The sequence below is a fragment of the Diospyros lotus genome, chromosome 15 (genome assembly GCF_014633365.1).
Source record: "Diospyros lotus cultivar Yz01 chromosome 15, ASM1463336v1, whole genome shotgun sequence".
NCBI lineage: Eukaryota > Viridiplantae > Streptophyta > Magnoliopsida > Ericales > Ebenaceae > Diospyros > Diospyros lotus.
This window is the reverse complement of record NC_068352.1, coordinates 33,261,654-33,273,974: the sequence shown is the minus strand read 5'-3', so window position 1 is coordinate 33,273,974 and position 12,321 is coordinate 33,261,654. Positions and strand designations below refer to the sequence as shown.

At 33.8% G+C, this 12,321-nt stretch overlaps 1 protein-coding gene across 1 annotated transcript; it reads right to left on the bottom strand.

Moving 5' to 3' along the window:
• Positions 1 to 10,091: 10,091 nt before the first annotated feature.
• Positions 10,092 to 12,099, bottom strand: LOC127792343 (basic leucine zipper 61-like). The gene is made up of 4 exons (XM_052322809.1): positions 11,445 to 12,099; positions 11,078 to 11,168; positions 10,817 to 10,943; positions 10,092 to 10,636 (listed from the first exon to the last, which is right to left on the bottom strand). Exons 1-4 carry the CDS (start codon positions 11,942 to 11,944, stop codon positions 10,467 to 10,469), a joined length of 888 nt encoding a protein of 295 aa, XP_052178769.1. The 5' UTR covers positions 11,945 to 12,099; the 3' UTR covers positions 10,092 to 10,466.
• Between the last annotated feature and the right edge of the window lie 222 nt (positions 12,100 to 12,321).

The following is a 12,321-nucleotide window of genomic DNA, read 5'->3' as shown; positions in this document are numbered from 1 at the left end:
CATTCAAAGTCTTCAGGGTACTTGATCGAGTTGATAAAAGTGTGGCTACCAAACAAAGAAACCACCTGAGATCGCTTTCATAAACATTTCACCGACCAGGTAATAATCAAGAGAAAAACAATCCATTGCTGCAAATCTAATACCACAATTTGAGTTATGAAGGGAAAAGAAAACAGTGTCTTGGTGATTGTGGATCAAACGAGAACAAGTTTGCGTTACAATCATAACCTAATCAAGACCAAACTAGAGAGAACATTAACAACGCTACCACAAGCTGACTGAAGCAAAGTTCTTGACGATTCCAGTGTAATTCGCCCAAAATAAAAACCATTGAAATTTAATTGAATGCAATCTATATTTATCAATCTCCAAGACTCCAGCAAATTGACAACAGCGGCTTAAAGCACAAGCTCATCACCAAGTGACAGAATCTATAAATGAGAAGCAGTATGCATCGCATTGATTTTTGAATCCGAGAACGTGTTCTAAGCATGCATTGCACAGAAGACATTGACGAAATTGAAAGTTATCTATATATATATTATAACAAAACAGCTATCAAATTTTTTTCCGTCCATTTTCAGTTACTATTTTAATATTTTATTATATTTTTTTAATTTTTTTCTTACTTGAAATAGAATTTTTATAGGTCATTAATTAAGTCTTGGAGATATAATTCTTGGAACATATAGTTCTTGGAACATGTAAATGGTTTTTTCATAACTAAATAGTGTTTGGAGAATGTGTAATCATGCTGGTATATGAAGAGCCAAGATAAATATTATTAATTTTTAAATATTAGTATAAAATTTTAATTGAAATAAATTACAAAAAAATGAGACTTTTTTAAATCGGGAGAAATCTTGAGATATTAGGTAATACTGTTGAATACCGACTGTCAAGTAAATTTTTTATTTTATTTTTATTTATATATAGTTTAATTAATTTAATTTTTTTTTTATAATTTTAAATGTTATAATTTTATATATAAATTAAATGTTATAATTTTATTTTTTAACTTTATTTTTTTTTTGTTGCTTTTTAAAAAATGTGACATATCTTAAATGTGATAATTGATTGTTAGGATAAATATGTAAAGTCATGTATGGATAATCAATTTTAAAATTTTGATTATTATTATTTATATAATTAATTAATTATTTAAATTGTCTTTATTTTATATATAGTTTAATTATTTTAAATTTATTTTTTATAATTTTAAATGTTATAATATTATATATAACTTAAATGTTATAATTTTATTTTTTAACTTTATTTTTGTTTGTTGCTTTCTTAAAAATGTGACATGTCTTAAATGTAATAATTGATTGCGATGAGAAATATGTAAAGTCATGTATATATAATTAATTTTGAAAAATTGATTATTATTATTTATATAATTAATTAATTATTTAAATTATCTTTATTTTATATAGTTTAATTAATTTAAATTTAATTAAATTATAATTTTAAATGTTATAATTTTATATATAACTTAAATGTTATAATTTTATTTTTTAACTTTATTTTTTTGTTGCTTTCTTAAAAATTTGATCTGTCTTAAATATGATAATTGATTATCAGAAGAAATATATAAAGTTATGTATGGATAATCAATTTTGAAAATTTGATTATTATCATTTATATAATTAATTGATTATTTAAATTATTCTTATTTTATATATAGTTTAATTAATTTAAATTTATTTTTTAAATTTTTAAATGTTATAATTTTATATATAATTTTAATATTATAATTTTAATTTTTTAACTTTTTTTTTTGTTACTTTCTTAAAAATTTGACATATCTTAAATGTGATAATTGATTGAGAGGAGAAATATGTAAAGTCATGGATAATCAATTTTGAAATTTTGATTATTATCATTTATATAATTAATTGATTATTTAAATTATCTTTATTTTATATATAGTTTAATTAATTTAAATTATTTTTCTTATAATTTTAAATATTATAATTTTATATATAACTTAAATGTTATAATTTTATTTTTAATTTTTTTTTTTACTTCCTTAAAAATTTGACATGTCTTAAATGTGATAATTAATTATTAGGAGAAATATGTAAAGTCATGTATGGATAATCAATTTTGAAAATTTGATTATTATTATTTTATATAATTAATTGATTATTTAAATTATCTTTATTTTACATACAATTTAATTAATTTAAATTTATTTTTTATAATTTTAAATATCATAATTTTATTTTTCAATTTAATTAATTATTGTCATTTATTTAATTCTCCTTTTTCCCATTAATCTACACTGAAGATGTGTTATATGTTGGACTTCGAGAAATTAAATGCAAATTAAATTTGTGTTTTGAAAATTATGTTAAGTGAGTAAGATTCAAATTGTGTGGCAAAGCATGCGAAAAAAGAGAAACTTAATGGTGGCATATGATTTGATAAATTGAGAGAAATAGGACAATTTGAATGAAGAGAAATTAATAAAAGAAAGTAAATATCTCTCTCTCTTCTTCCTCTCCATTCCCATTCAACCCTTCAATTTCTTCTCTTCTCCTTTCTCGATTATTCTTTTCAAATTTTCTCTTCTTCTTTACTTTTATTTAGTAAATTTTAACCGTATTTTTTTTATCCAATTTGGTCTTCTGGTGTAACATAGCACCACTATTCTGTCAAGTGAGTGATGTGAATGCAACTAAGAAAAATTAGGCTTTGAGGGTTTGTGTGGTTTGCACATATGAGACAAATACACGTAAAAATTTTCCTCCAAAAAAGTCTACCATTGAATGCATATTTCAAAATAAAGAGGTTGGTTATCGTTTTTTTTTTCCTGTTATTATATAATTTTTTTATTTTTTACGCATTGCTTATTGTATTACATATTAATTTAGGTTTATTTTTACATGGTTTCGGGATAAAGTTATGTGTTTTTAATTGTTTGTATACCCTTGAATGCATATAAGGAAATCTTTCAAAATCTATAATTTTTTTGTTGTATTTTGATGATTGTAACATAGTTATTTTATTTATTTTTTACTTCTTTATTGTGATTTTCATTTATTGTAACTATTAAATTATATAATTTTTACTTTAACAATTTTTTTTTTTTTTTTACGATATCCATTCATCTATGCATCGCATGGGTGATCCACTAATTAATGTAAAGAAGCATGGATAGAGTTGAATGTACCTTCAGAGAGTGAGAGAGAAAACAAAGAGCGAAAGCTCCTTTCGAGCAACGGAAAACACCAAATTAAGCAATGACTATGTTGGGAAAAATAAAAAAAATTGTGTAATTAAAATCACCTTATAAGTTAATGTCCCATTAGTTTACAATTTGACCTAGACTAGACAATAGGAGTGTTCAAAAAAATTATCAGACCGCGATTTTCGGCCAAATTGGACCAGACCAAACCGGCCAATTTTTTGAAGTAGCAGTCCGGTTCGATTTGGAAAACTGCCAAACCGCGCAGTTTGCGGTTTGGCAGACCGGTGGTTCGGTTTGGTTCAGTTTTAAATCGAACCGCACGCATATATAATATATAATTTTAAAAAAAATATAATTTAGATATTATAAATATAAAAAGGGGTAGGCAGTCTTCGGCTTTTCCTCTCATCTTTCTCCCATTTCCCCCCAATCAAACCCTAACCCTAAGCCTCACTCTCGCTGCCACTGCCTCACATCGTCGCGAGCTCCACCACCGATATCTCCATCGCCCCCCACCGTCACCATCCACAACGTTGCAGCTAATGATCGCTGACTCGTTGCATCTCATTCTCTGCTGGTGGTCTGGTCGCTGCGGCGTTTCCTTTGTCTCTTTGTCGCTCTCGGCTTTTGTTCATTGCACGTCGACCTCTCTTTTGCTCACTCTCAAACCCTCCACTCTTGATCCGTTCTATGGCCGTTGACTTCAGACAGCTTTGTGGCTAGCGATCGCTATTGTGTGGGCTGCCGAGCGCCCCTGCCTCTCTTTCGCTCTCGCTCACTACCACTGTAAGTTCTCTCTTTTACTGCTCTATTGGGTTCTGAGTGACTATTCTATGGGTTTGGTTGTTGGCATATTAGGGTTTCTTGTTTCTCAAATCGCAAAAACAGATCGCTTGGTCTGTTAAGAGGTGCAAATCGCATTTTGTGCATTTTTTTGCCAAACCTCTACTTTTGATCAATATTGCATCAAACCGCGAAATCGCACCGCAATTTGTGGTGTGGTCTGGTGCGGTTTGGCATGTTGAAAATTATTCAAACCGCCCAAACCGCACCGTGAACACCCCTACTAGATAAGATTTTCAGTAATGAGTAATGTTATTTGTAAAGAAAAAGTTTTACAGGTTATTTTATAGATGAGTTAAATGACTATTTTGTCTCTTCCTCTCCTCTCTCCCCCCTTCCCCTCTAATAGCTGCCTCTTACTGTCATCGTCTCGTCACCGCTACCTTGCTAATGCATCCTCACCAACTACCATGGAGAAGGAAAATGTAGCAACAAGGATGTAGCAGTAAAAGGAAAGCGGTGAGAGGCTATTACTATAGGGGAAGGGGAGAGAGAGAGGAGATAGGAGATTATCAAATATCACCAATTTAGATCCAAAGTATCTCCAATTTATCGCGAGAAAACTCACCTGTAAACCCACTTGGCAAGCTCCATTTGTACAAGTAGCACAACTCTTTTAATAACCTCCAAATGCTTTTACTTCGCACTAAAAAGGGGCGGATCCAGGGATGGATTTGGGAGAGAGTTGTCGCCACATCCATCAGTGATTTCAACCCCCTTCCCCCCCCCCCCCCGTCCCCCAAATAGTTCAAATTCTAGAGAAGATTTGAGGAAGGGCTTGCAGCTCGTGCCTTCCTCCTAGCACTAAGTGTATGCTTGGATTTGTCGAAGATTTGTAAGGAAAAGAATTAATCCAATTCGAGCATAATATGAACACTGAAATATTCTCCAAAGTAATACAAAAGTTACCCGTATAAGTGAGTAAGAGAAGATCTCAAAAACTTATTTGTTAAAACTCACTTTGATGCAATTCCTATTCGTTAACTTTTCAATTCGAGGCGATTCATAAGATTTAGTAAATAAGTAAATTCAAACCTAACACTAAGAATGAAATCATAGACATTTTAAGTCTTTGTGATATCATATGTCCTAACCTCTATAAAAAGATTAAGTCAAAATAACTCATATCGAGCCAACAATTCTTATTCAACTAAATCTCAAACTCTCAAAATCAAAGTAATAGTCTAATCTTTTATGACAAGAGTTGAGTTGATTTATTCTAATAGTTATTCTCATCACAAAACTCAACTCAAAATAGTATAAAAAGACCTCCAAGGGCATAGTCGAATAGCAAATGGGCAAGCTTAAAGTTTATTTAGAGGCTCTCAATGTGGATTCGATTCCTAGGAAAAACAGAATATTTTTTATTTGAGGAAGATCTTGGAAGTGACATTAGTGGTGGCAAGACCTATCACCCTGATTATTATGGTGGTATGTCCCTCGATTTATCTTCTTAGTGTAGTTCTAGGGATGGGGTGACTAAGGACACTAATGAGGTGTAATCTTAAAAAAAAAAAAAAGACATTAAATAAAAAGTCAAAGGTCCGTTGTTCAACACTGTTCGTCCGTTGTTCAACACTGTTCGTCTCTTACCTACGAACAGTGTGAACATTGACAGGCGTTCTTATGCGGTTTACTTGGTCCAAGTCTCGTCTAAATCTTATAAAGTCGATGAATAACTAATCTCCACGTCATCAACTAATTGATTGATTGATTTGAACGAGGAGTAAAAGCAAGCTATTTGATTAAGGGTCTTAATTAATTAATTATTTGTTTCAACGATGTTGACCAGTCTGCATGGCTACAAGACTTGATTAGGAAGTTGCACCCTATTTATTTTCCTGGGTTGGGAGGGTAGTAGAAATTTCCAGAAGAATTACTATCGGAAGTCATTAGTACTTTTAAGTCACCTACCGAACTAATGAATTATATAATCGTTAGGGGGTAGCACAAACGCCCTGTTACATGTATTTGGAATCCTATGAGGTATCAGGGGGTTTAATTCTATTTTTATGCAGTATTGTGTAATTATTTGTATCTATTTTAAGGGACAAATTGTGCGTTTCGATTCAAAACAAATCTATCCGTACCCGAAGACTCCGATCAAAGTGAATTGTAGATTGAAACGAGGATGGAACAAACCAAACAAAATATTATTTATGATAAGACCTTTCGAGTTTACCACGTTATAAAAAAAAAAAAAAACTAATAAAACAATTTCACGAACTTATGCTTAATTAAATTGGTTTTGTTAGTTGGGGTAATTGTTAAATGCATTTAATATATTTTGTTTTTAATATTTAAATATTGTTATTAAGTTATAATAAATATATTATATTTTAAAATATTTACCAATTACAAATGTTCCGATATTAAAAATAAAATATATTAAATATATTTTAACGAGTGCTCTAATGGCACTCATTAATAAAATCCTAATTAAATTATTCAAAATAAATCGACGAATTTATTAGTAGACGAATGGGTGCATAAATGTAACATAAACACAGCATATTGTATATCAATCATCCAGAATCATATTGAGACTGTATAACTTTAAATGCTCGTAACGAGACTGTATAAAAGACCATAAAAGGTCGTTGTACTCTTGTAGAGAGGCGAGGCCAGTGCTAGAAGAGTAGTAATCGATATATACGTTTTGAAGAAATTGCAGATCGACTTGATGCTAGCTCTAGGAATTGAATTGATGCAAACGAAATGGGAACGAAGATAGGTGACAAGGAAAAGAAGCAACTCATGGTCAACCTGCCAACAGGCCTATATATTATTCCTGCACAAAGACGTTAGGTCTATGTAGAAGAAGACTTTGACAACAATGAAGATTATGTATTTGCTGAACCAATAAGAAATATTGGTCAAAGAAGAAGAGCCAATAATTTTGATGATAGAGACACCAACGATCTTCGTTAATTTAAAGGTAGATATTTCCTGCTGCATCAATGGAAATTTAAATATATTATATTGAGGAATAGTGAAGGAAAGACACATGTTTAAACCTAATACAAGATGAACCAGTTGCTGATAAGGGGTTTTTCCCCTCTTAACTATGAGCAGATCCTATTTCAACCAGGATCATGCTACATATATATATATATATAGGTTTACACACACACACACACACACGTAAAATGATAAAAAAATCCCACCCATTTGTCGCCTCTTGTTTGCTCTCTCTCTCTTTTTCCAATCCACGATGGATGAGACGCGATCGAGCTTTCATCGGTGATGAAGTTTGATCGGGGTTTATCATCAAATTAAACTTCATTTGGGATGAAGCCCAATGGTCGCGAGGTGGCAACAGCTAGACAGTGAGGATGCAGCGGTGAGGCCACAGCGGCAACAAGGATGCATCGGCGAGAGATGAGATGGGCGATAAGGCAACGGTTGCTAGAGGCGGTCATGGGCAAGGGAGGGAGAGGATAGGAGAGGTGGCCAAAAGGAGGGAGGGTGAATTTACAATTGAATAAAAAATATTTTTATCATTTAGACTTTGTTCGTCAATTATTTTGTACAAGTAACATTTCTCTTCCCAACAATATGTACCAACTATGCCATCAATGTCAGAAGACTCTGCATGAACACACCGAAGAATTCAGGTGACTCGCAGAGAGAAACGAACTTGGGGAGACAGAGGGTCAACAAATGGCAAGATATTTAGAGAGTTTGAAACCAATAATTAAAGGTAAAATAGGTGTTCGGTATCGCGGAGCTTATCAATACATGTGGTAGCCATTTTGAGCCAAGAACATGGCAAGTAGAAAGTGTTTAAATTTCAGTTCAAATTGATTTGTTTGTTTATTAATTTCAATAAATTTTTAGTCTGGGCTTGGTTCAAGACCAAAAATCGGTTGAAAATAAATAATATTGTTATTAATAACAAATAATAAAATAATATACATATCATATATTATTAATGTAAATAGGTTTATTCTTTGGTTAGATTTTTTTATAAGAAATTTTGCTTGGATGATATATATATATATATATATATATAAATATATGTGCACAGTTTTTTTATATTTTATATTGAAAAATAGAGAAGGATAATATTTAAAACTGGATCAGATCAACCAATCCAATCTGGTCTGGTCCAGTCCGATCTCAACCGTAAGAAGTCTAATCTTCTTAGGAATCTCACTTTGGATATGATTCGAACTGATCAATGAACACTCCTAATAGGAAGAAGCATCACTGCTTACAAAGAATGGTACCCAGTCTCATGTCCCAATTTCAAAATGACCTTTCTTATTCCAATGTCCCCAAGCCATTTGCCAAACAAAGGTCATGGCATCTATTGTCTAGTCCCGAGGATGGCGAAGAGTCATCGTCGTATATATAAGGATATCAATCGATTCTTTAGGCAATGCATGGAGCCATTCCTCATCTCTTTCAATCTCTACTAGAAGGAGATGCACAACTAAGTCAATTTGTTATAGTTCCCATCTTTTTCCTTGTGTTCATTAATATTATCTCAATTCTCAAGAGCTTGATAAGATTAGAAATGGGCAATCTAGAGTCTTTGTAGTTCACTCATCCTTAAGAGCCTTTGGCCATTCGATTGTTTGAGACTCTGAAAAAGATGGAGATGATGAAAGGCCTATGTATGGATTGCCATATAAATGCCATAATAAGTCTTGTTCAAGCCATGCAAAGGAATTCTAGCTAGCTTTTTCTCATAAATTGGGGTAAGTTTTCATGATTTCTATGCAAGATTTTTTAGGAAATTTAGATTAGAGACTAACTACATGTAGAACTACATTACCCAAAAACACATCGTCTTTTGGACATGTTATAGATATAAGTGATTGCAAGTCTCTTTTCCAATCAACAATTGTTTGAAAATGGTAGACTCTAGTGAGTTGTAATTTTGGGTGCTTTTTGGTCTTACATAAAGGACTTCAACACTCGCTTTTATGATGTATGTGATGCTTGAGAAGAGAGAGTTGGATGAACTGATGCTAGAACAAGCAACAACTTGAATCCAAGTGATGGTGGCTTAAGAAGAAGAAGGAACTCTTCTAAAGACCTTGTAACATAAACTATAATGTCATATTTAGGTCTTTGATAATGTGAAATAAAGTATGCTTGAAGTCACGAGTTAAATTAGGGCAAGTTTTCATGATTTCTATGTAAGAATTTTTAGGAAATTTAGATTAGAGACTAACTATTTGATCAATATCTTGAAGTTCAATCCAAGTGACATGTAGAACTACATTACCCAAAAAGACATCGCCTTTTGGGCATGTTATAGATACAAGTGATCACGAGTTTTTCTTCCAATTAGCAATTGTTTGAAAGTGGTAGACTTTGGTGAGTTATAGTTTTGGGTGCTTTTTGTTCTTATGTAAGGGAGTTCAACACTTGCTCTTATGATGTATGATGCTTGAGAAGAGAGAGTTGGATGAACTGATGCTAGAACAAACTAAAACTCAAATCCAAATGATGGTGGCTTAGGAAAAAGAAGGAACTCTTCTAAAGACCTCGTAACACAAACTATAATGTCATACTTAGGTCTTTGATAATGTGAAATAATGTATGCTTGAAGTCACGAGATAATCATCGAGAGCAATTGAAGTCATGAGATTCGAATTTAGAATCTCGGGCTCATCGTCACCTATCACTTGAGTACAACTAGAATCTTGATGATTACATGAATTAATGTTAACCTCTTAGAATTTGTTCATCACTTTGTAGAAATCTTCATTAATTATGACATTCATTGAATAATTTAAGTAAAAATAAAATAATTTATTATTTTTAAATTTAAAAGAAAGACTAAATAAGTGAAAAAATTATATCCAAATGAATCCTACAACCTACCCTACCCTTCGGGCCAGAGAAGATGAAGTTCTCCTAGAAAGGGTATATGCCCCCAATAGAAGGTCTTCTCAACCACTACAAACTTGGTCGAACCACTCTGCCGAGAAACAAGGGAGAATTTTTTCCTAGACAACCATACCATATAGCACAACAATGAAACAATGCAAAAACAAACCATAAAATATTATAAAAAAATACAATTATTGACAAGCTAAAACACTTCCCAAACTACAGATTAAATTGAAATTCAAAGAACCCAAAAAATAAATAAATTCACAATTAGTCAATTACATTAATTAATAGGAACACTTAAAACGGGTCGGACCCAAGCATTGACCCATCTCTTTTACAACTGTGTCTTGGGAATTAGTTATAAAACTGGAAAGGCCACGTTAATGGGTGCCCAGGCAAAATCCAATCTTTCAAGCTCCTTGTCAAACGCTCAATTGGGTTTGGGTCCCCACCCCAACTTTCGGACTGGGGAGACACATCACGTGAACCCCCCAATGTTTTTGCAGAATCCACCACAGCCATTCATTCATTCTCTCTCTGTCTCTCTCTCTCTAGATATATATACATATAGGCTCTACCCATCACGATTGAGGGGCCGATCCTTTTCCGTACAACCGAGGTTGTCAGAGGCCGGTGGCGGTGGCGGTGGCGGTGGCGCGGGGGCGGTCGTCATCTTCTTGAGGTTCTGCTCACGGTATACTTGTCGGAGCCTCTCTATCTCTTTCTTTAGTGCTACTTGGTGAGCTGGCATGGCAAATGGTTTTCCCGAAAAAGGGTCAAGCATAAATCTAAAAAAGAATTGATTTTTAGGGAAAGAATGCGACATTTCTTCGTGCCATTTTTAAGCTCCAGAAGTTGATTATGATGAAGATATATGTATGTAAATATATATATATATATAGAGAGAGAGAGAGAAGGATTTACCATCTTTGAAGATTTTATCCTGAACAAGAGCTGCAATCCGTTGCTTGAGCGCGCTGTTGTCGACGTTAAGAACCAGCCTTTGATGATCCAAGAACGCAACTCTCGGCGACAATGCCGATACTTCAGTCTTCATTTTTGCATCAAAATTTACAGAGAAAAACAAGTTTTGTCTTTGTTAAGGAAGGATACATAATATATTAAAAGTTCATGTGAACAACCACTGCAAGAAAATAGGGAATTTAAAAAGAAAATTTGGGACACCTGCAACGTTGTTACACTGCGTTCAAGCTCTGAGATGTATTGCAGCTTCCTCACTCTTGATCTCTGAGCTGATTGCCGATTGGCCAAGATTCTGATCATGCGCAAAGATGCTCAAGAATTAATTATATATTGTTTGCATAATATATATTCTTTAATCTACTGAACCTATATATCTATATATACACAGGCAGATATATATATATATATATAAATGTATATTGATATGCCTCTCATTCAACCATTTATGAAGTGGTTTATCTTCATTACTAGGGTTTTCTGTAAATGGATCAGCCATGCAGATTTTTTACGTCAATATTCGAATGATTAGGGTTTTAAATTAAAGAGGGTGGGTTATGGGCGTAATCACCTCTTAATCCTCTTGGGGTCAACGATTGTGTCGCCGGCGGCTGCGGAGGGGGAGGCCCTGGTGTCGGGTTGTGGTTCCGGGTTGCATGAGCTCTCCACCTCTCTAGTCTCTCCCTTTGCCGGCGGCTGATGGCCTTGTGGCTGCCGCAGCGTTGGCTTCTCGTCGTCAATGCTGTTCTGATCGGACGGCGTTGAAGCTTCGGACGATGCCGGCGCCGCCTTCATTTCTATTTCGTCGTCAAACATGGACATGAACTGCTCCTCAAAACCGGCGTTGGTCGCAGGCGTGGCTGTCGTCGGCGGTGAAGAAGCCGGGCAGTCCTCGAGCAAGGGGAGGAAGGCAATCGATTCGCTAACCGATCGCCGGTGCGAGTTCCGCCGCGCCGTCGAGAAGTCGAGGAATTCATCCACCCACGACGGCTGCTGGGCGGCTGCGGAGGGGAGAGGGAAAGACGGCCAATTGGGCATGGGATGAGGCGCTCTGGGAGGTAGCTGCGCCATGCATGCAAGCTATAGCTCGCTAGAGCTGCAATCAAAGTGATGCACTGCAGCTGGTAATAAACAGGATGAGGGCCTGTTAAAGGGAAAGATGACTATGTAACTTCAAAGGACCAATCACCAGCTATGAAGTTGGAATAGGAATTGGCTAATTTAAGGGAGAGAGAGAGGGGGGGGGGGGGGGGGGGGGGGGGGGGGGGTTGTTGGAGAAAATATAAGACATAATCTTATATGTTCACTCAATTTTATATTTAGAGTGATATTTATTTATTTATATATATATATTAATAGACAAATGATAGGTTTATAAATAAATATTTAAATTATAATTATTATAATAATAATATCATTTTAGTGATATTTTGTTATCCTTTCTACTT